At 37.5% G+C, this 24,922-nt stretch overlaps 1 protein-coding gene across 8 annotated transcripts in view; it reads right to left on the reverse strand.

Moving 5' to 3' along the window:
* The window catches only part of lama2 (laminin, alpha 2), a 199,738-nt gene that overhangs the window by 45,657 nt on the left and 129,159 nt on the right, over positions 1-24,922 (reverse strand). For 4 of the 8 annotated variants that reach the window (XM_069195960.1, XM_069195956.1, XM_069195962.1 and 1 more), the window contains 16 exons: positions 24,137-24,243; positions 23,384-23,662; positions 19,704-19,884; positions 19,163-19,299; positions 17,714-17,950; positions 13,406-13,549; positions 11,760-11,936; positions 11,166-11,351; positions 10,950-11,074; positions 10,329-10,446; positions 9,061-9,195; positions 8,183-8,307; positions 8,011-8,097; positions 7,618-7,811; positions 2,239-2,381; positions 1,460-1,558 (listed from right to left, as the gene is read on the reverse strand). In XM_069195960.1, the coding sequence (XP_069052061.1) occupies positions 1,460-1,558; positions 2,239-2,381; positions 7,618-7,811; positions 8,011-8,097; positions 8,183-8,307; positions 9,061-9,195; positions 10,329-10,446; positions 10,950-11,074; positions 11,166-11,351; positions 11,760-11,936; positions 13,406-13,549; positions 17,714-17,950; positions 19,163-19,299; positions 19,704-19,884; positions 23,384-23,662; positions 24,137-24,243 (2,474 nt within the window). The remainder of the gene's footprint in view (positions 1-1,459; positions 1,559-2,238; positions 2,382-7,617; positions 7,812-8,010; positions 8,098-8,182; positions 8,308-9,060; positions 9,196-10,328; positions 10,447-10,949; positions 11,075-11,165; positions 11,352-11,759; positions 11,937-13,405; positions 13,550-17,713; positions 17,951-19,162; positions 19,300-19,703; positions 19,885-23,383; positions 23,663-24,136; positions 24,244-24,922) is intronic. The other 4 variants (XM_015359821.2, XM_069195964.1, XM_069195963.1 and 1 more) reach the window with 3 other exon arrangements.

Here is a 24,922-nt window from a genome sequence, read left to right on the forward strand (position 1 = left end):
ACATTCCAGACCTTTTCTTTGTTACGTAATCACTGTCCCTGTCTCCACCAATAAAAGGAATAAAAAAAATAGGAAGAGGACAGCAACAAGCTACAATCCCTTTGCTCCTAAACCCCTCTCCTTGTCAAATCTATGACTCTTATTCTGTACCATCATGACACAAACATAGACAATCTCCCCTCCCATTACAGTCTAACACTGTATATCATTACAAGAAATCCCATCAGCAAGAGGATAATAAGAAATAGAATAGAAAAATTATTTATTTATGAAAAATGCATGTACAGTATATAAACTATACACTGTATCATACACAGAGATTCGTTTTATAGAATAATAACCCTGAAAAAAAAAGTTCAAATAACATCTCAGTTTCCAATGATAATTTTCAACTAAAAGGCCTAGATGGACTAAATCAACTATGCTGATCCTACGCAATCAAAAGGCAATCTGAATGGAGGGATGTGGCAGACATACACAAAAAAAGAAAGGTGATAAATTTATATTAATATATTAACAATATACTAGAATCATTCAAAAGAGAAAGAAGAAAACTGTGTTTTTTCTACTACTCCATTGGAGCTCGGTAGACATTCCCTTGCATAGGTAAACAGACACTTTCCACCACCATGAAGGAGCTTTAGGCACTGTAGAGTAAAGCATAAGAGACTGGATGCCTGCTATACTTTGTGACTTCCTCATTAGTGAACTCAGGCGTATGTCTGTTGGGCTTTGCTGAACAGTAAATCCAGATAAAAAACACATTGAGTGAACAAGGCCAGGTTTCCTGCATTCTTCCAAACAGTCCTGTCTCTCAGGGAAGAAGAGAGGTCTGGAGATAAATACCCGGGGCTTGTATAGGCCTCTAGAGTGATTCCCATATACAGTATATACTGTAGGAGCTTCACACTTGGAAACCACACAAGGGTTGTTTTTTTTTCATAATTCCGTTAAGATCATCACACTCAAGTGTCATCCTCCAGTTCAGCCATCATGTGGTTCTGGAGCTTCGCTGTGTTTCGCATCAGTTTCGCTGTGTACGCAATCCTGTTGATCATCCATGACAAATCCAGTTTCAAGATCTGAGAGATTAAGTCCTTAGCTACTGTATCACGACAAATCGGTGAGCTCACCACTGCTCTTTTAGATTTCAGAGGTTGTGCTTCCTGCTCCCTTCTTGAGTGATCCAGCAGAGAAGTTATATTTACCCTTTCAGGACAATCAAAACTCTTTCATTTTCTTCTTATTTGTTGAAGGAGCACCGGTTTCTGTGTCTTTGCCACCTCTTGGCGATGGATCACAAACACAGATGAAATGAAAGACGCAGATGAGGGAGATAACAGACACAAGAGGAGTGGGAGCTCTAAAAGACTCCTACACCATCATACCAACCAAATGATCTCCCATTGAGAGTTTCCAGGTGAGGCTAGAAATGGACATCAAAGTATTTTTGACTTACCCGGCTTAAAAGCTCATCCATCTCTGTAACCAGTGTTTCCAGATTACTGTCAGCCAGCTGGAGTAGTCTCTCTGGTGCTCTTTGGGGTGATAGCAAATACTGCAAAAGAAAAAGATTGTAATGTGTAATCATGCTTTTTGGGTTTAGTGAAACTCGGATCTTAAAATGTAAAAGTCTCTCTGCTTACTTTCCACCTATCTTACTGCTTCAATTATACTGTATTTATCAATGTATATAGTCTTTGCCAAGAACATTTCACAGCTCTGTGGAAATATTTCTTCTAAGTTCTTAGCTCCTGATGGTTTGAGTGATCTACCTGGTACACTTTCTTCCTTTATTGTCCCAGATGGGAAATTTGCATTGCAGGTAGGTAAATGACATAACACAATTCATTTAACACCACATGAATCAATTAACAAATAAGAAACATACATGTACAGCATGATTAAAAAGAAAAAATAATTATACTGTATATAAAGTAAAATATACAAACAGCTGTCCAAAAACCCCTCAGGTGGAAGAGCTGGGCTTTTAATAATTTGAAAGTGACAAGAAAACATGTTTAAAGCACTTGACAGATTACAGTATTTGAGCAATTAGACTTAGAAAATGTAATTGCAAGCAATTTTAAAGACAATTAAAAATATTTTCAATCTATATTTATGTAATAACAGTATACGTTTTGGACTTTTTTCTGCTTCAATAGAAAAATAATCACAAAAAATCAAAACAAATAAAATAATTCAAACTACATATATTTCTTTGTTAGAACACTTTACCTTTAACTCCTGTGTCATATTTTCAAATCTGTAAAGAATTTTGTACGGTGGAGGTAGGGGGCCAGTAAGGTTTACACTCATAACCATTCTTCCAAGGTTATCTAAGTCATTTAGAAGAAGTCCTGTACAGTCATCATCACAAGCTAATATAAAGACAAAACAATGCAAGGTTAGCCATGGTGTTTTATTTTAAGGACTTCACTATATATTTTAATGATGAAAAATAACAGACAAATAAGTTACTGAACTAATTTTCTATTAATCAAAATAACTGAACATCACAAATGAAAAAATACCCTTTTTAACAAAACCTTAAGCTAATACTTCTCCTTTTGAACATTAAAAGCTCAAGTATTTGAAGGTTGTTTAAGATTAAACAGGACCAGCAAAAGAAGACCTTATTCCCAGTGTGATTTGTAATGAGTGAAAACTGTGTATTTCTGTTCTTCATAGGCACTCATTATTTTGTAAAGAGCAGCAATACTAAACTACAGGGGAGTGCATTTAAAAGCTGCAAACAGGAGGTACAGATTTATATAAAAGGTTGTGGGAGTCTGGAATAAGCTGCCCAGTCATGTTGTTGAAGCCAGTACCTTGGCTTCTTTCAAAAAACAGTTGGATAAGATCAATTAGCTACTAAGAACCAAATTAACTAGATGGGCCAAATGGCTTTCTTTTATCTGCAGCCTGTCATGTGCACTTATGTAATATAGAAGGCTACAGTAAAGCTTTTGCATGGGTGTTCAGTATATACAAAGTTTAAAATATCAGACTATACGGTATATATTATATCATAAATATAATAACGTTTATATATCATAAACTAAATAAACAGGCAAGCTATTTGAATATACAGTAGCATATACAAAATGAAGAATAAGATGTTCACTGTGTATCCATTCTCGTGCAATGCTTAGCTTGTTAAAAAAATAAAAAATGCTGGTGATGAACTAAGTAAATTCAAACCTACTGCATGGACACATTTGTGTGCATACATTCAAAGTTACAGTATTAGTTCTCTTCATAGAAACTGAAACATTGTAAATCAGAATATGGATAGAACATAAAGTTTAATAAATACAGTATCTAAATCTTAAAGGTTGCTGCTGGAAGAGGTGTTATTGGGGCCAGTAGGGGGCACTCACCCTGCAGTCTATGTCTGTCCTAATCCCCCAGTATAGTGAAGGGACACTATACTGTAAAAAAGGCACCATCCTTTGGATGAGATGTGAAACTGACTCTCTGTGGTCATTAAAAATCCCAGGGCATTTCTCGAAAAGAGTAGGGGTCTTATCCCAGCATCCTGGCCCAATTTCCTATTTTTTGGCCTTTACCAATCATGGTTTCCTAATAATCCCCATATAAGAATTGGCTTAATTACTCTGTTCTCCTCCCCACTGACAGCTGGTGAGCGTACTTGTGCACTTTGGTTGCTGTTGCATCAACCAGGTGGATGGTGTACATTAATATCATAGTTTACATAACACTCATATTACTTTCATAATTGCTTGATTGTAGAGGAAAAATTAAATTGGTTTTGACTTGTCCAACATGTTGAGAGGGCACTCTATGTGAAATCCCCCATTTCCAAACTTAACAATAAAAAGTGCCCCTTCTAGTAAATGTGTGAGAAAAAAACAGCTTGGCTGGCTATCTTGTAATAATGACATCTACTGTATACACTGTAACCTCTTAGGTGTCAGTATTTAAAATGTTTCTTGTATGGTCACTTCATTCCAGTTGGTGGTAATTCTATGAATCCAATGTACCAATCTGGTGACCAAGGAACCATGTACATAGAAGAATCATGTTCCTAACAGCCAGATATCTAAAATTGTGATTTGTAATACGTGCCCAATTGTGTATTTAGCTGAGGGGCAATTTAAATGACGTCACTAAGTAGAGAAAATTACATAACAAGTAACTAAAAATGCTAATGTTTTAATAATTAAACATGGACGCCTCTTTCCTGTCTCTTTTTCGTTCAGTTGCAGAGCAAATACATAGATCAACAAGAAGCTAATAAATTACACTGTGGACACCTTCGCCAATACACTTATCATGAATAAAAGTGTATTTGTTTGCATTGCACACTCCATGTAATAGGATAACCTTATCACTCTACAATCCCTGGGATACATACAAACAGGAAGAGGCTTTACGTTTTCCCTAATGTGAAATATATTTGCATGAAAAGTACACATGTTCCAAGACGAATAGTAATGTCTAATTGCAGAGCTTTAACCATACGAGGTTCTCCGAACAGTGTTTCTTTGCCTGTGACCATTTCCATAGAATGAGCAAGTGGTAGAATGAACATGTTGCTGATGTTATTGGAAGAAAAAGTGCAAAAAGAATCTTACATATTTAAGACAGCGATAGCATATTATTAATAAAAGGAAAAACAGGGATGTGCTTTATCAGTCATCAGTAATTTGCAAGAAGTGTTTACTTTATGAATATTACAATAGGAGATATAATTTTAAAATCTGATTATATAGGAGATGCAGAAACACCCAAACCAAACGCCTTCCAATGCATATATGTACATACTAGTTCAGGTGGGTAGCTGCGTCAGCAAGCGTAGGCTGCAAAGGAACAAGTAATAGGTTTATTCCATGCTGAAAAAAAGAAGAAAGAGAACACAACGTTTCGGCCGTGGAGCCTTCTTCAGGTGTTCTCCCACTACTTTACCTTTGCCTACTGCCCTGTCTCTCTCACACCTGAAGAAGGCTCCACGGCCGAAACGTTGTGTTCTCTTTCTTCTTTTTTTCAGCATGGAATAAACCTGTTACTTGTTCCTATGTACATACTATGCTAGGACTGGATATTAAATTTCATCTAGCGTCTGGACAAACATACAGTTTGAGGGTATTACTAAGGTCTGAGGGATTGACTGTAAATGATTATCTTTGATTTTGTTAGTGCTGTCATTTGTCTTATGTTCTCTTGTCAAGTTGTGTCCTCCCCTGTCAATACCACACATGAACGCCATAGAGTATATCCTGGTACCTCCTGCTGGGATGCAGCTTGTGTATCTGGTGGTGCCAGGTCGCCTGCTCTGTGGGTCTGTTTGAGTGTGTGGCTAGCAATGCTTGTGACTGGCTTGCCTCTGGAGGTAGAGCAATGTAGGTTCTCAAAGAAGCTCCATGAAAACAGAGCGCTCATCCAACTCCAGAGTCTTTCAATCCTTGTAAAGAGATTGAAAAAAAAACGGTCCATTTCTCCAATAAGATTATGCATTATCCATTATCCATTCAAAATAGTGGGCTTACTAATTTTTATTAGCAGAATTTTAAGGCATTGTTTTCATAATAAAGTTTCACATGTCTATAAGTTAAGGTATTACTATAAATACTTACTGTGCAATACGGTGATAGTTTTGATAGCAGGGATTTTATTAATACTTGATTCTTTCTCTTTTTCATATGCCCTAAAATCATGCATCCCGAGATGAGAGTACCCCACTTGGGAATAACTCCAAATGTAATAAATGTCATTCCTGAACGTATACTACCTCAGAAACTAAGTTATTATATTTCTTCAGTTCCAATACTTTGTAGTGAAACATTTGATTTGACCAAATTCATCATCAGAAGCTGGTTAGTACTGAACATAATGTACATCTATTTTCTGACCACTTTATCCAATGAAGCCCCCTGGGGGGGCTGGAGCCTGTCCCAGCAAGCCACAGGCACAAAGTAGGGTACACGCTGGATGGGATGCCAGCCCAATGCGGTGTACACAGACACAGCCATGCACACTCTCACACGAGGGCCAATTTTCCCTAGTACTAGTATATCTTTGGAACTGTGGGACAAACACGGAGCACCTGGAGGAAAGCCACATGAACATGGGGAAAAGGTACAAACTCCATGCACCCCAGGTCCAGATTGAACCCAGGGCCCCTGCACTGTGAGACAGCAATGCTGGTTAGTACAACTGATTGAAATCAAGCTTTCATACTGTCACATAAGAATCCTCTCGTAAAGATTGCGACTGAATGCAATTACAAAGCTCCCTTTTATCTGAAAGTCAGAAGTGCATATATTGCATATTCTAGTCATGGTTAGAAGCACACAGGTATAATTCAGGCATAAACAAGACCTACAATTTTACAACGTGTCATGGAAACTTCATCACAGTAATAGTCTAACCACCTGTTGTACAAGAAACCCCCTATCATTAAGAGTTTAGAGTACATCAAGAATAACTGCTGGACATAAAATATATTCAAGCAATAAAAATCTCAATCTGTTTAAGCATAAGATACTTAAAAATGTGTTTTTATATGAGGCAGATCTTGTTCTTTATTAGTTTTTAAAACCTGCCTCTGATGACTTAAAAGCAGTAAATAAACTAGATGTGTCCCCAGCATTTACAAAGATGACACTGTGCGGTAGCTTAACTTCTCGGGGTGATTTAGAGGCTTTTTCTAAGTTTGTTTTTATCTGTCTTCTTTTATAGCTTACAATAAAGTGGAAAAATGATAAGCCAGATAAAATATGGTAGTCTGAATTTATCATGTTAAAAAACAGTTTAACCAAGTCCTTGCAGATATTTGGTCTCCAGATGGGCACAGTTCACTGAATTATGAAGAAAAACATATAGTTTAACTGTTTACTGACATCCCTAAGTGAATGCAGTATATACTAACATTATGGCAAAGCTGCATTTTATATAAGTTGTATGGTATAAGGCACACATTTGTTCTTTACAGCTGGAAAAAATAGCATTTTTCAACTGAAAATCATAAAGCATATATTAGGCATTCATTACTGCTTAAAGGTAATCAATGACAAAATATTGACAAAATCTTTATTCATTATCCACACGTTTATAATAAACTTACACTATTTTTGAACAGAATAAAAATTCAGACTGCTCCAAAATAATTTTAGAAGAAAATGTATTAATAGAAAATCTTAAAATGTTTTAATTAATAAAACACTGGTTTAAATTGTGTGACTTGCCTATGAAACTACGATCAGTCATTAAAGAGAGTTGAGAAAACCATACGATGTGCCATGTCCTGAGAAATCCATAGAAACTATACAGTATATCCTCCTAAAGGCTCTGGCTCTATCACTGCATTTATTGGACCTGCTGCACAACTCTACACTAATACCCTTTAATAATACAATACAATAAAGACTATTTATATCCTGAGTTTTAAGGGTATATTTCAATAATACTCATGAGAATAAAAGTGACTGTTATATGTAGTTTTTCATTCTAACCTTTTCTTCTGATAGCCCATGAGGTTCTTTAGGTCCTAATAGAAAGCTTACTTTAACAATTAGCTTGTAGTATGAAGATTTACTGACATTAATATTGAGACAGTATAAGGAACCATGTATGTCTGGTTAGTATACGTACAGATGATCCCCACAGCATCACACACATGCCGCTTCATGCATCGGTCACAGGTCAGTCCGGTGGCTCCTGGTCTGCACCGGCACTGTCCGGTGAGTGGGTCACACGGCTCTGGCAAAGTGCCGACCGGGTCACACTTACATTCCTGACAAGAGCCTCCGGGACTCTGGGGGTTACCGTGGAAACCAGGGGAACACCTGTGAGAAGAAAATGTTTTGTAAACCAGATCAAAAGTGCAAACGGGCAGCACGGTGATGTGATGGTTGCTGGGTTCGATTTCTGGGTAAGAATACTTCGCTATAGAACAAAAACAGCTTAATTATTCAGATGATTTCAATTCTCAGAAAATTGCATGACTCTCCTTTCCAGTAACAAGGTTTTCCTATAGACTCTTACCTCTCACAGTGCTTTCCTTCATATCCAAGAGGACAGGCAGTGCACCGGTAATCATTAAACCCCTCCATTACACAGGTTGGACTGAAACTGAAGGAAAATAAACATGAGTTCACCCTCCCGCGCCCTCACCAGAAATTAAAACTCCCAGACAATCAAGAAAGATGAGGTGTACTTGTTTTCGGGAGCAGACAGCGGGCAGGCACAAGGATGGCAGTCATCAGGAAATCCTCGAACTATCCCATAGAACCCTGGAGCACAGACCTCACAGCGGTCGCCTGTTGTGTGGTGCTGACAGCTCTACAGAGAAACCAGAACCCTTCACTTGCGTGTGCTTCACACTAACTAGGTCTAGGTGATTCCAAGTTTTAACTAAACCTACCCATTAGAGGGATAGTGCACAGAACATTGAGCTGCAAATGTTGCCCGATTTTGTATCTCTAAACAAAATCTAACAAAACACTAACGGCATTCTCTTATTCCAACTTACAATTTTGAGATGTTACAATTATATTTGGTAGATAAAACTACAAGCATCTCTTGTTCTGCATCAACATTATTTGCAAATCACCCTGTTAACATGCTACAGTGTACAGCAGATGCTTCCTGGAAGGAAGATATTGTTTCCCCGCACTCAGTGACAGTGCTTTCATTAACGTCCTGTATACTGTATATTGTATAAGTCATATTGTTACAAAAATATTCGTATATTAAGGTATTTTGTATTTACATGGCTTGTGAAATTATGCAAAAGTTTTATTAAAACAAATACAAATTGAGTTTTATTCAAACAAATACTGTGAAAATTGAGTTCAACAGCTGATACTGTACATTCACTGTTGTATTTTCACCCAGCCAGATGCTTTGTTCAATGATGAAATAATGACGCTGTGAAAACACTGGGATCCCTTGGGAATCAGATCGACTGGGTGACAAACGGTGACTTATTTCACACAAGGCAAAAAGATCTTCTGATTTGAATTTACATTTAGAAACGAGAGATGCTGGTGCTCGCTGATGAAAATGCAAGCAAGCGAAGAATAAGAACAATACCTGACAGACAGAGGTTTCAGGGTCACAGGTGTCACTGTGGCCGCTGCACTGACACTGAACACAGCTCCCAAGGCTGGATCTCGACATTCTGTCACTCGCTCTAGCAGAGGAACGGTAGTACCCTGCAGCACACTCCTGCCAAATTAAAGCACAACACCCTGTGGCTGCATCCTGTTTCAAATACGGTATCGTCTGAGGGCTTGGCTTTAAAGATGCTGCACTGAAGCCAGTCCATACAGAGTTTACTGGGATTTAAACATCCAGGCCCAAGCCCTTCATAGCACTATGTTTTTCTTCATGTGAGACAGTGCTGTATTACTATTACTAATTTCAATTAAACCTGCAATTCACCTACTGTAGGTATGCAATTAACTTATAAGGCCAAATAAAGCAGCATTAGTTTTAAGTTAGCTTTCAAAGCAGCTTTAGGAATTTGTCCATTATTTATTTACACAATGTATATAAGAACACAGGCAGCTGGCTGAACAGTGGAGCACAGCTTTTTTCCTGGAGGGCAAATATCCAGCAGGTTGCATAATTACCACAGTCTAAAATGGTACAAATAAGCAAGTAGATGAGTACAGTATTTTAAAACCAAAATGGAATGAAAAAACAAAAGGTGTGGTGGTTTTTTTTAACTAGAATTTTGAACTGTGAATTCAAGCAAATAATGTATGATTTGTGTGCGTGTCTGTGTTTGTGTGTCAGCCCTGCAATGGACTGCTGTCCTGTCCAGGGTGCCCCCTGCCTTGTGCCCATTGCTTGCTGTGATAGACACACACAGGCTCCCTCACAGTCCCACATGTACTGTATATGAGATGAAGCAGTTTAGTTTTTTCAGGCTTCAATAAACAGTTTGAGAGAACTGCCGGAGATTGTTTAAAATGAAATCTGACAGTGGTATCCCTGTGCTCATTCATTATACCTTTGTCTGAAACATTGATTATTCTAAAACAGTAAATGGATTAATATATGAAAATTCATTTTTATTGCAAAATAGTAAAAATGAAGTGGTTTTCAGACTATGGAAAGGCATTCTTTATAAAGTAATGGATACTAAAAAGCTCTCCAGCTTTAATAATATATTACTAATGAAACTACTCCTTTGTGCTGCAATAATAAATCAGAGAGCAGATCTGTTTCTCTTTCTATTGTGTGGTATTCCTTAGGCCGAAACAGTAGAATTAGCTCGGCCAACAACATTTTCAATCTAGAGTTGTGCTCTCATGCTGTGATCCTGTTTAATCAGTATTAAGTGCATTTCTTACCTCACAGGAAAATCCAGAATAACCAGGAGGACATTCACACTTCTCTATTTGGTGAGCACGTTCACTCTCAATGGAGATTTCACCTTCTTCAGCTACCTCCAGAGAAATCTCAGAGATTCTGGACGGTAAACAGAGTTCATTTTACACATCATTCTATAGGTATTTCCCTTAGTATGCTACAGGCACTGTAATTTCTCATCCTGTGGGCTCTTATTTGAAAATACACAGCTTAACTGTAAACATTGTGTAATTAAAAAAAGATCTGGTGTGATATACCGTATTTCAACTTCCATCTTGCACTACATTAAATAATTGAAAATACTGTTCATACCTTAAAGGCACCTAATCAACCACAACCAAAAAACCATAACAATACCAGCTAGTAATTTATCATAATCTGACGGTCACAGAACTAATATCCTAAACATACAGGTTTAAAAGATGTTATTTATAAAAAGAGACAGAATAATAATAAGAGAATAGAAAAACAGAATAATTTATTTCTGTATAAAAATATTGTCTTGTCAAACTGGAATCTACTTTGCTGCCTATATTGATCAAGCAAAATAAAAAAATAACTAAAAACGAAAAACTTTAATTTCTCGCACGCAGCTTAACTACCTGCTTTGTCTCATCAAGTTTCCATGAGAGGCCTTGATCAGAATGTACTCGATGTGGAACAGAACGTCCATGAAGGCCTCTCGGGTTATGCTTCTCCCAGCACTATCATAGTCCTTCCAGTTGTGCTGAAAAGAAACAAGGGGAAACCAAACTGTACACCATGAGACACTGACATCTAGGCTCGTGTTTTTGTTGATGCCTTTCCCGCAGCCTTACCTCTGTCATGTCTATCTCATGCCGGGTTAATTGGCCAATTTGCAAGGCAGGCATGTGGAGCACGATCACTTTGTCCTTCTTGGGACCACCTCTTATGATCACCTGGGGCTCATAGGTCGAGCGTCCAGTCTCATCTCTTGCCTCATAGTAAATTGCATATTTGAGCTTGCCACCATAGGCGGTAATCTGGAAGAAATACAGTAGTATTATAATATCCAGATACAGGTGTTAGAAAAAACATTATCCATTGTGTTTTTTAACTTGTTTTACTTCTAAATGCATCGATCCACAAAAGTGATTTATAGTTTAAAAAAATGTTGATGGGTACTGAACTAACTTTTGAAATACATAGTTATTGCTTTTCAAAATTAATCTGAAGAGATTGAACAGAGACTGTTTGGTGTCTCAGGTGAGATTTACCTAGATCACTGAAATTAAATATGAATTTCAGGCAATTAGGTAACAGTTTAACAGTTTAACTCTAAACTAAAAACTCAGTAACTGAGTTTTTATTCAAAATTACAAATTCATTTACAGATCTATTTGATTTTATTAACATTTAAGACCGTATAGCAATAGACAAAGGGTTTTAACCATTGATCCCTGGAATTGCTTGGGCAGTTTCCAATAATAAGGTTCAGAAAGCTCCCTGGACACGGTGTCTGCATTGGCCACAATCTCAGGGTGCTGGAAGGTCACTCCAGAGGTGGTTGTTTGCTGATTTTCCTTGTCCACAAGAGGAAGCACCATCTGGTCTGGTTTGAGTGTCAGCTACACATTGCAATATAAATCAGAAGTAGCTTTAATATAATGAAGTAATAATATATCTAACATAACTATAGTACAGTATGAGTACTGTACTATACTTTTTCTAAAAAATTACACTCACAATCTACGTAAATATCACACCAGGATCAATATGAAACCAATATTCATATTTTAAATATGAAGTTTATGCTATTAATGTAGTCATATCTCACGGATGTCCATGCTGTCAATTTAAAAATAACTTTAGATGAATAAAACTTTTTCTACCTTACATACCGTAATACTAACTAATTACCATATATACATTTATGAATTGTTAAGATCCCAAAAGTAATTAAAAAAACATATTCCCACTCACAAGCACAACCAAAAGGGATGAGAAATAATCCCAACAGTGAGCTGTATGATAGGGAGCTCTCTATAGTGGACTCTTCTCACTATATGCAATCTCATGATTCAGTGAATTAGAGAATATCCCCCAAACTTCAATAAATGAAGTCACAGATGCTAAAATCACTTTTTCTTGAAGTAAACAACATTTGATTAGCTTCAATGTGTGTTCTTTATTTAATTTGTTGTTTCCATTTATAGAAAAAAAAGGTTTCTCAGCGCTCTGTAAAGATACTCAGACATGGTCTCCATGGACACGCTGCTGAGAGTGAGGTACAGTAGTGTTTTTTTAGTCTTTCTTCTAGCTGGCAATTCTTATTAAAAGCAAATGAGAACACATCTTCAGATGGCTGCCTACCAGCCAATATACACAATCTTTCTTTTTTTGCTCTAGTGCCTCCCTAAATTGATACAGCACTGATTTTCATTGGCAAATAAATGGGGCAATGTACTTAATCACAATAGGAATGAGGACCAAGGATCTCTTTCGCTTTTTGTATTTACCCTTTTCCATTCAGAAATCCAAAATGGATAAAGGCAAATACCGTGATATATCTCTTGCATTTCTTTCCTTTGTATATTGAATTATTAAAGTTTAGAAGTTCTGAATTGTTCCATAATTCCTGCAATATGACATGGACCCTAGAGTATTGGTTAGTGCCTTGCAAAGCAAATGTACAAAAAATTTGCTTGCTTCACATCACACAATGGTGTCTTCTGATCAGAATGAACCTTTGTAAGGATTAGTTAAGAAGTGAGGAAAAGGATTAAAAAACAAAAATTATATCCACTATAGCTAATATAATTATACGGCAAGAAAAGATAAAACACAACCTTGTGTGGTTGAAAGACAAAATGAAAGATCATTAGATCCACAAAACTTTTTTAAAATAGCAAATGCATTAAAAACTCCTACAGATCTGCTGCAGGTGGAATGGAATAAAATACTGTATTCAGCATATGTCAAACAACAAAGCTATATAAATCAATCAATCTTCCCAATTACCTCACTTCAAGTGACTAATAGGACCCTGCTGGAAATGACATTATCACATTATACACTTCAGCAGTTTTGTACTCACCCACATACGAATAAGTCCCTTGGCTTCTGTGCACTTAGTAGTCAAGCCAAAGCAGTAGCAGTTGCTGCAGCCCAGTGGGTTTCTTGTGCTTAGTCCAAAAGTGCCTGTCCTACATCTGTCACAGTGAAGCCCCTCCACATTTGCCTGTATACATGGTGAGACAATAGGCTGCAATTAATGTTCAGGATTTTACCTTTGAAATACAGCATGTTCAAAATACACAGTATGGACTATCCAATACTGTCGGGTTCTTTATGTTCTTTATGCAACTCTTTATGGGCTCTAATGCAAATGGGGTACTTTACAGTATCACATAGTAAGCTATAAATGTAAAAAAGAATGAAAGAATTACAATCTTAAAACGATGGGCTTTCCTGCTTGCATGTTGGGGGGCTTTGCTCTGAGGCACAACATAGTTTGAACATACAACATGACTTTTCAACATGACTCAATCTGTACCATTTTAAATGAAAACAGCAAAAGGTAAAACAGTCTAGTATATGCAGGGGCATGTGATTACTTAACAATATATGTGAAATCTAATCTAGTCTAAGAGGTTGCAGAATCTCTTTTTCCAGTGGTGCACCCGATCCAAGCCAATGCCAAAATGTATTTGAGCTTGGCTAGTGAGGCCCAGATATTGATCCATTGTTCTACCTAAACTGTGATACATGGTATCACATGCTATTTGCCTCAGAAGACATAACCTATTCCAAAAGATTAACTAAACCAAGCACGACATGCAGAACTATAGTTTATAACTAAAATTACCTTTTCATTCAAGATTGAAGATTCTGTTTTTGTTCTTGAAAACTAGAATGTGCAAAATTATATTACAAAAAATATTTTTGAACAGAACACTGTTAATTTTTTTCCCCCTAGTGTACAGCAATTCTGAATACTCCCTTCATTGAATACTAACCGAAGCAAAATGAAACCCAAAGATGTTAATCCCATCCTCTGGCAAGTTTACTATAGAGCTGGATACTGTGAGATTGTAAGGCTAAACCAAAATGAATTAGCTCTCACTTAGCTCCACAAAACAGCCAACGGAAAACCACCTGAAACCATGCCAAACTGTCCTCGCTACTCAGGGGCACCAGTGGAAAAGCAGGAAAGAGTAACAGGTTTCTGTGAGCAAAACTGTTGCTCTTCTTCCAAGAGGAGGTTTTGTTGAAAACGTTGTGTGGAGAGCCTGACAGAGGTTGTGTTGGTGAAGGTGTCAGTTAATGTTGAGACAGCATTGAGGAGGGAGACAGGTTTACACCACTGGTAAAGTCACACAAAACCTTCTGCTTGCGCACTGTTACTCCTGAGTAGGTGTATTCCACTGAGACGCAACATAATCACACAAATCATACAAACCCTTAGAAATAGGCTGCAATTCATCTGGGTGAAAATTTCATATTTTAAGAAGTATACATATAGTATCTTCCAGAAAATGTAAAAGCTTTGATATCCGGTTTTCTAAAAACTGGAAAAAGATCTTAAAATACAGAGAACCATCATTAAATATGAAGGAAACATGATGGCAATACACTCTTCAATAATAACATTTCAGCTTCATAAAAATATATTAAATCTATAAAATAAACTTTTAAAAAGACCAGGCACAGTATAACACATGAACAGATTTTTCAGGAGAGGAAATATTCTTCCATTGCAGAAATGCTCAGGTAAGTGGGGATTTTATTTTAAGGTAGGTTCGGTAGAAATAAGATTTTCTTTTTTAAAAGAAAGTAAAAGCCATCACTAGTCATAATTGCAGGCTGCTTGGCAGATTGTCAAAATGTCACCCCACTGTCAAAGTCAAGGAGTTAAAGATTTCTGTAATTTGAATGTATTGCCCATGTCAAGTCTATTTCTATCCAGCACACCCACGTAGACTCAAAAGTGAGTGGGGTATTTTTTTCACGAATACTATACAGCGCTGCCAATAAAGAACCACAAATGTGTCATGCTAGAGAAACCTGCTGTGTGGAAGGACTGCAATTCCGACTTAGCAAGCACCTGGCCATTATTCCCACTATATGACAGTTATTAGTGATTGTAATGGTTTCCAAAAATGGACCCCGGTCTAGAATGGACAGCTGCAATAGGTGTGTGACTGTCCCCAGAGCAGGCAAAGAGGGAGGCTCACTGTAGATGCATTCTCCCGAAGCGACATGTTTGTTTTTCATCTTCTCTCTTTCTGACTCCTGAGTCAGTTCTAAAGATACCCTGTTCGTCATTCTGACAGCTACCTCTAGATTGGGTTTTTCATGCCTAACTGCACACAATGATTAATCAATAAACATATTGCTATACCAAAATTATTTTGGCACCTGACAGCATATATGACACCAGAACTAACTTCAGAGTTTCTCAGCGTGGTGGAGACTTAGGTTTGAAAACTAGGTCAAGTCAATGTTTCTTTTACATGCAACTATAGTAAAATGAAGCGTTATCTTATGATGTAGTGTTTGATTGTCTTTAGTTGCTGTATAAATATGGTATTTAGATATATATATTACTAAATGTTCTCTTGCATTCTTTCAGATTTTTTAAAACATTTTTTACATAATCGGTTAAATTTAGATTATTCTATAGTGTCTTCAAAATGTTTTTGATAAAGCTTTTATTTCTGATTTACTATAAACCAGCTATTTTACAGATGAAGATGTCAAAACACATAAATAACTATATAGGTGGAGATTCTTATAAAAGCATGCCAGTTTAAGGTTAGTTACTTTCCTGCATTACATGTGAAGCAATAGGTGTGTGGCTTCAATAGATTAATAAAATTATCATATTTTGTATGCAAGATGAAAATGTTGACTTCCCAAGATTGGGTAAGTGTAGAACATACTGTACCATTACATTCATACAGGTAATTATGATAATGGTTATTTGATTGTATTACTGTATTAAGCCATCTGAAGAAAATAATGTCTCTTTGTTTGCTGTTCAATGTATTATTGTCAATTAAAGAAGGGATCAAAACAATTAAGTGTTTTGAAGCAATGTTTGTTTTTAACATGGTATGATCTGAGTCTTTCTCTTTCTGTGAGGTCAACACCATTATACACCATTGGAACAAGTAATAGGCTTATTCCATGCTGAAAAAAAGAAGAAAGAAAATACAATGTTTTGGCTGGGGAGCCTTCTGAAAGCCTTCTTTCTTCTGTTTTACTATACAGTACTGCACTTTTCACATAAAAATGTTTCATTCAGTCACATAGCAAAAAACCTTTACAGGGGAGCCTATATATGTGCGGCTATATATTCCGATACACTTCAAAATAGGGCAGATTACAGGTAAGTGTTAATACACTGTAATTACCTTATAATTTTGTTGTATGTACACTGTGGAGTACATGTATTTACAGTACATATACATTTTATGTAAAACATAGCTCTGTATGTAATTATTACTTTCGCAATATTCAATTCTATGACAGTACATGCATCTCTACATTTTACAATATTGCTGGTACTGCATTGCAGTAAAGCTTTTCAATACATTTTCAATACAATACAATAAATTGAACATCATAATCACATGAATGAACCACAAAAATAATTACCTACAGTACAAAAATTTTATATTTTAATGTTAAGTAAAAATTACATAATGCAGTTACAATAAATTGATGCACCTTATTCTCATCCTTCTTCTCCTCAGCAACATTAGTGAGTGACAGGCATCAGCCTATGAAAGCCGAGTCATGACACCTGTGTGACGTGTGCGCCTCTGCTCTGTCCTGCTAGAATTCAACTAGTCAACTCTCTTGACAGTCATTACCACTGCTAACTCACAGCACTGGGGCCCTGGGTTCAATTACTGACCTGGGGTGCTGTCTGCAGTATGTGACGTTTTTATGCTCTCCCCATATTTCAAGGGGTTTCCTCTGTGTGCTCTTGTTTCGTCCCACAGTCCAAAGACATTCTGGTAGGTTAAGTGGCTTCTGGGGAAAATGGCCCCAGTGTGAGTATGTGGGTGTCTGTGTTTGCATCTGTCTGCCCCGCGACAGGTGGGCATCCCGTCCTGGGTGTATCCCAGATCGCGCCTGTTGCTTGCCGGGATAGGCTCCAGCTCCCCTGTAACCCTGAACTGGGTGAAGTGGTTAGAAAATGGATGGGTGGATAGAACTGTCTGGGGTTCCAGGCCACTCAAGGTCACTTTCTAGACAGAGGAGAACTCTGCTACACCAAAAGATGGGGTCAGTTGCCATGGGAGAATTCGACACGGTCTACATTTCTAGCCGGTGACGTCACATCTATCAACAGGCTCGGTGCCACTGAGCCATGTTACGTACTGTACAGTACCTTGCAGCTGCACTGTCCAGTCCTGTCGGTACAAGAGCACAATTCCATTTCTGCGTCGCAGCTTTGAGGAGCTGTGCCGGCCATGGAGCAGTCGCAGGCAGTGCACTGTGGGAAATCTCTGTAGCCCAGCCTGCACTCAGAGCACTTCTCCCCAGTGAACTGCTCACGACAGAAGCAGCAGCCAGTATCGGGGTTGCACTGCAGGGTCAGGGACCCCACTAGGTTACAGTTGCAAGGCTGAAAGAAACAAAGAGGAACGTATGCTATTTAATGTTAATAATATCAAATCTTTGTAGTGCAGATGGTGCTTTTCCATGTAAGCTTTTTACAACAAAAGGAAACTTATTCCTATAATTTGTCAGAATGTTTTTTTTTGTGTGTGTGTAAAAAAGGAAAACTTAGACACCAGACTAAAAATAACATTATATTAAAATGCAAAAAAACATTTTCTCAGTTATTTATTGGCTTGTATTTACTGCTGTAAAAAAGCAGGATTTAAAAAATATTAAAACCTAATTTTTATAATGTATTAATATTCTATGTGCATTAAAAAAACATAATACATTAGTGGAGAAAGGGACATGGAAAATAAAATGACTTTTAACATATTGTTAAATTTCAGGCAGATATGGTAATTGTTTAAACATTTCCTTGGAAATTCCTGTACCTGTTTAATTAACTTTTCATTAACCTTCAGCTGGTAAGGCCTTTTAACTTTGCATTTATATCAAGAATAAAACTCTGCATTAGCTGTTAGCACATTAACTTCCAATTATTCATTGGATTTAAAACTATTAAAATACTGAAAGGAGGAGGTTTTCAGTATTTTATTAAAAGTAAAACTCAATTAGATAGTGAAAAATAAAAATTTATGAGGTAATAAGAACAGCAGAACTGCAAAGGAAGGAACTGTAAAGAAGGCATCTCTCACTTCCTTACATAAATAAATTTAAATCCAAATTTAAAAACATACTGTAGTATTGTAATGCACACAGCTGACATAGCAGGTTGTGCAATCGGTTTACCAGCGCGGTGACGTCACTGCCCTTCCCTGTGAATAGCAGGGGCCGCAGCCGCCGGGCTGAGGGGAGATTTCCCTTTGGCTCGAGAGGCTGGGTCCCTGTTGATTGATGCCGGAGGCCTGGGTTTGAGTCCCCAGCAGTGGGCCTGAGGTGGCAGTGGCGAGGGTGCATACCCATGTCAACCAGAGAGTGCTACAGTATTTTAACATAGGTTTTGCTAATTCAAATTGTTATTTCAATGAGTAAAGGGAAAAACTGTTCTGAATTGAACAAAAAAACTAAAAAGCTAACAACCTTATAAGAAAATTTGAGGTAGGACAGAAAAAGTGATAGGCCATCAACTTATCTGGTTCCTCAGTGATGTTGAGTTTTTTTTTACAAGCTATGAGAAAATATCTATATGAAAAAGAAAGTAAAAAAACCTCACCTTACACCCACTGACGATATCGTGACCCCAGTAATTTGGAGCACACCTGTCACACCTCTCACCCACAGTGTTTGGGGGACAGATACACTGGCCAGTGTTTGAGTCACAGTTGTTACCAACATGTGGACATTGGCATGCTGTGTGGAGGCAAGGAAGCCAAAATGTTACTCGAAAAGAGGAAATATTACAGCTCTACAGGTATGTCAGTTCTAAGACTTCTGTTTCTTTAACATCTTTCATTTCTTTAATGAATTTCCTTCTGAGGCTTGACTGTAAGACATGACTATTATTGCACTTGTCAATACAGAGCACAGAGATAAACATTGAGGATTTTCTAAACTGAATGCAAGAAGATCTGTTTTTTTTCATGAATCAGGTGTACAGTACTATGCTTTAACTGAGCATACTAGGTCTGCCAGAAGTTTTCACATTAGAAAATAGCTTTTTGTAGCTAGCGCTTTGTTAATTTCCAGATTCATGTAATGTTTTGATGTTTTGTTAATGAACCCCTGTGAGCCGAGAATGAAAGAGAAATGCATACGTATACAGCCGCCCTCCTGGAAGTGGTAGTACCCAGTGGAACAGCGATCACATTTTTGTCCCATCACTCCTGGCTGGCACCTACACTGACCGCCCTCGTCGCAGTCAAAGGATTTGGAACCGAAGGAGTTGCAGTTACAGGGTACACATCCCCTGGAGGGCTGCAGATCAAAGGTAGTGGGCTGGAAAAATCACAAGAACATTGAATCACTCTCCGGGTTTAAAAGATTCAGTTCTGGGCTATTTGTAGCATCTCGAAGTTCTTTGCGTGACATCCCAGAAAGGGTGAGACAGGATGGAGGAGATAATGAAAACCTGACCAGAAGAATCTAAGAATTCTAGTGAGTTCAATTTCAAACTGTATGATAGGTTTTCAAAAAGTACAAAATCAGGATTGATAAATTGGCTGAGGAGTAAGTGACAGTAATTAGAATTTAGATATTTGGATTCAAGTATTGTTTTTTGATTTGGTACTTATTGTGTATAGTTGGACATTAAGAATTGATTTTTCATTTTCTATTCATATGCATCAGTTAAGATACTATAGAGAGTGAATAATTGATTTTCCTGAAGAACCAAGTCACCACTGATGTAAAGCTAAACTCCCAATAAGTATCAAGAATTTAAATTATTACATAGTCTTGTTAACAATATAATGTTCTTAACTATTTTATTTAAAAATGTAATTTCCAAAAATAATTTAATATAGTGTCTCAAGCAGTGACAAAACTTGAATACTATAACTGTAATTTTCAACAATCTCATGCAGCATGCAGCGCATCAATAAAGCCACATAAAAACACTGATAAATGGCAGAAGAATCAAATCATATCACAGATGGTCCAGCAAGAATTTGATTATGAAAGAAGCCAACTGTGCCTCATAATTATCTTTTACACTTGAAGACAAAGATTGCACTGGGATACAGTACACTCAAACAATGGATCTTTACCTTTAGTGGCTGTTGTGGTTTACTGTTTAAAATAGATTTTGTTATAACCCAAAAAGTCCTGTGCATCCAGCTAATTTACAAACTTAAATGTATTTATGACTGTGTGGCAAACAATTTATTTGTCCACATTTCACTGCAGTTACAGTATGTTAGTGATTTTCATTAGGTTTGACTTATAACCCAATGCCAAAACATTGATGTCATTAAAATCATGCATTGAGAAATGAGAAACACCTAAAGCCTGCTTCACAACAGTAATTTAGGCATTAACAGGACTATTAATATTGATGGGTGGATAATTATAAATAAAGCATACAAGTGGTTGTAAGAACTGCAGAATTAATTAAAAATGGAACTTTTTGACTAGAGTGTTATTAACACAGAGATCATTAACACAGGTTAATAGCAGTACTTTATAAATAAAATATTATAAGGTCTCTGATTTTGTCTAACACATTATTGCAAGCTTGGCTCTCCACTATTCCATTTTAACAATCTTTATTCTACTACTATTATACTATTTCTGGACTGATTTATACTCTAGTTCATTTAAAGATTACTTTTGATTGGGGTTTGTGATAAAAGATAATAGTGTGTTCAGTCACTGTACGTTATATAACGTTCTGATTGCACCACTACTGTATATAAACCTGCTTTCGCTTAATTCTGTCATGGACCTCACATCAGACACAAGCCCAGACTATTTCCCGCAAACGCCGACACACAACTTCATGATCCAACCCCGTCCCTCACCCTGCACCATGCCTCCCGACAACCCACTACTTAAGGGCTGCTCACCTGCACACCCACGCTCGGCACTGAGTTCCTTCATTGAGCTACCCTTTCTGTGACTCCTCCGTCTAAAGAAACCCACCGTCTCGGCTTGCTATCGACCACACATATTGACTACGCGACTTGGCTAAGAAAACCCTGCTTCTGTTCCACTTAGTCTTTGTTTTCTCTCCTCAATCTCCGGCTAGCATTGCATAGGGTCCTATCCTTTTTTCTCGTGACCAACTGATCCTAACAAATTAAGGTATTTTGTGGTCCCATTATTTAGTTATAAGAATTGCTAAGGCAAATATGTCAGTTATGGAACACATTGAAATTTAGTGTTATGATTATGAGATTTATATCAGTGCAAGAATGCCTTTAGAATATCATTTCTTGTAAATATTTCATGTTTATATGGTACAGGGCTTAAGTCTGTTTGCACTGTGATCAGAATAGTGTTCAAAGAAGCATGTGGTCAGGATATTCAAAATAATCAGCTTAATATTCATAATTCCATGGGCTAAACTATTTAAACATTTTTTATCTGTACCTTGTACAGGGAGACTGCAGAGACAATAACACTGTTATTTTCACTGTAATCTCCAGATTCACTAAAGTCTTTGCATGCAGAGAGATAGCTGACATTTCTTTCAGAATGATCCAGTGCTGCAGACACTGAAGAGGAAGCTGTCCAAGCGCCATGGCAGTTATTTAAGATGCATGAACCCGAAGTTCATTTATCAAGCAACAGACACCTCCTCCGCGGTTGTGTAGCTTTTCTAGCAAAAGAAGAGCACAGCAGGCTGCCATCACACTAAAAGAAACATGTCTACAGTCTACTATAAAGAATAGCTTTAGCTGTTCAGGAATAAAAAGGTAAAGAATAAGACCTATGGATTACATTATTCTCCACTCCACTAGTTTCTCTGTGCATAAACTAATAATAATAAACTAATGTAAAGTGCAGTTCTTTACATGCGTATATTAAGTTTTAAGTAATTTCTGAGAATGTATACTTTTTGCTCCTGGGTGACACGGGAAGTTTCAGCCGGATTCGTTTGCTCCTCCCAGGCTGATTGCCTAACTCTGAATGTTTGGACTGATGGGTATTGTTATATTTACCTACAGCAGCTGGGCCAGAAGGCCAGTGAACATGGAGGATGATACCGATGATCAAAAGCAACCCAAATAATTTACTTACTTGTTGAGGAATTCTGAGTTCCTGTATTATGGAATCAGAAGAGTAAAATTTCTCTCCCAGCTTAGTGATGCCTTTTGTATAGATTAGGGTAATTGTTTCCTGTTCACTTGTGAGCGTCTGTCTAGAGAGGTAGATTTAATACTGGTTGGGATACATTTTGGTATTAGGATGCAGATTCTCTACGGCCTGTTAGAGTGTTTTAGTTAATTATTTTATAAGGCTGGACTCTGAAACCTACTTATTGCACTGTACATACTATATCTCTCTAAACAGTAGTTGTACATGTATAGTTATTATAATTATTGTTAATAAATATTTGCCTTGTCTGTCTTTGGGCCTGATTAATACTCCATCATCAGAGTTGCACAGCACAATATGAGAATCCCTGACTTTAGGGAGTGAAACTATTCATGTAGTTCTTGTATAGCAAGCTGGCGTTAGGACCTGATCGTTACCGATTGAACAGCCTGCCTATTTCAGACTTTTATAACTCTCCCCTTTTATATCAGTATGCTTCATAATATTTAGATAATTTCTGTCCATGCTGATATTTACAAAAAAAAGCAAAAAAGCTATTTAGTTGATTTTGTTGCATTTTGTTTTTGGGGGGGGGGGGGGGGGGGGGTTCAGTCATTAGTGTTCATGACATCCAAGTCAAACTGTTAAAAACCAAAACCAAACTCATTTAGGGATGCAAACACCCACTGTCATGTCACAGGTTGCTTCAGCCCACACGTGCATGCGGTGTAATTACCCCTTGGCCAGGGGGACTGGAGGGCCGGTAGGCCCCCCGCGGACACCCCCCTGTCCTGCTCGACCCCCAGCGCTGTGCCTGTTCAAACGGCACCTGGAGGACGGGACGGCGGGTCTCCCTGCGCCCATAGCTCTGCCTCCTGAGATCACAGCGCTTCCCAACGAAGCCAGGCTTACAGATACACCTCCCCATCAAATCACAGCGCGAAGACATGGACCCCACAGAGCTGCAGCTGCAGGGCATACAAACCAGCTTTTCGGGGTCCCACCAACAGTTGGGCTTCACAGTTCACAGAGTGGAAAAGAAGGCAAATCAGTAAAACCATGGGAAGGAACATTAAAAACTTAACAATTCCTCGTCTTTCAGATGTTTATAGAAAAAGATCATTCTGGGCCAACTTATTACCTGGCTTTTAAGGTTTTACACATCTTTCGATGTAATTCATGTACAGTACAGTCATTTGAAATGGTTTATTTTTTTCACAGCCAGTATGCCTCTCACCCTTCCATATTCCAGCTGGTAAAGTTCTGACTTAAAAGTCTAGCCCAAATGTAAATTTTCTACCAGCTTTGCAACACATCTGAATGAGCGTGTTGAATCGATGATTTCGTAATCGAGATTAAAACGAAAGTGCTAGTTATTCTTCATCCTTTAAAACACTGGAAGATGTGCTAGGTACATGTATCCACACACTGTGAGGGAAAGTTAATCTATTCTAATCACAATCTAGCGGGTAAATCCACTGTAACTCACCATGCATTCATCACACTGCCTCCCAACCACGTGCTGTCTGCACTCGCACTGCCCCGTCTGTGGGTCGCAAATCTCAGACACTGAACCATTGCTGTGGCATTGACAGGCTACAGAGTGAAAGTGGAAAAACATTAAAAAAAACTAAAACTATTCATCCGCACAGGGCAATCAAAATACATATTTTTTTATAATTCATTGAGTAATTAAAACATCAATTATCATCAGATTTTGAAAAGTAATTATTTCTACACTATAAATAGACCACCGTATGGGTTCTCTCTCTCTCCCTTTGTGTAAAGTTAGTTTCTAACTGATTTTCCGCCTGCTTTGAAAAGTTTTGAAAAAGAGCCTTACTAGTTGAACTACTTGTATTTTAAACTACAAAGATTTTTTTCTCTAAATAATTGAAGAAAGAGTACTCTAAGTAATAGGAGTATCCACCATGTTGTTAATAGAATACATCACTTTATATTAAATTCATATTTGAAAAAAAAAACTATTTCTGTCCTCCTGTAGCCAAAACTTTTAAAAAGAACAGAAAAGGAAAAAACTTTTATGACAGCAAGGCAGTTTAATTAATGGGATCTGTCATGTTATTATAAATCCATGTCTGCTTGTTACCTACAACAGCACAGTTCAGCATTATTTTGGTGATAAGGAATCTGGTTTTGCAGTGAACTGAATGATCAACATTTAAACTGATTGGCTACATACGAAACAATGTTATTCAGTATTCTACAAGGTTAATAACAGAAATGAAGTTCAGATTACTACTGTAAGTACTTC

This window comes from Lepisosteus oculatus, chromosome 2, assembly GCF_040954835.1.
Source record: "Lepisosteus oculatus isolate fLepOcu1 chromosome 2, fLepOcu1.hap2, whole genome shotgun sequence".
Classification (NCBI taxonomy): domain Eukaryota; kingdom Metazoa; phylum Chordata; class Actinopteri; order Semionotiformes; family Lepisosteidae; genus Lepisosteus; species Lepisosteus oculatus.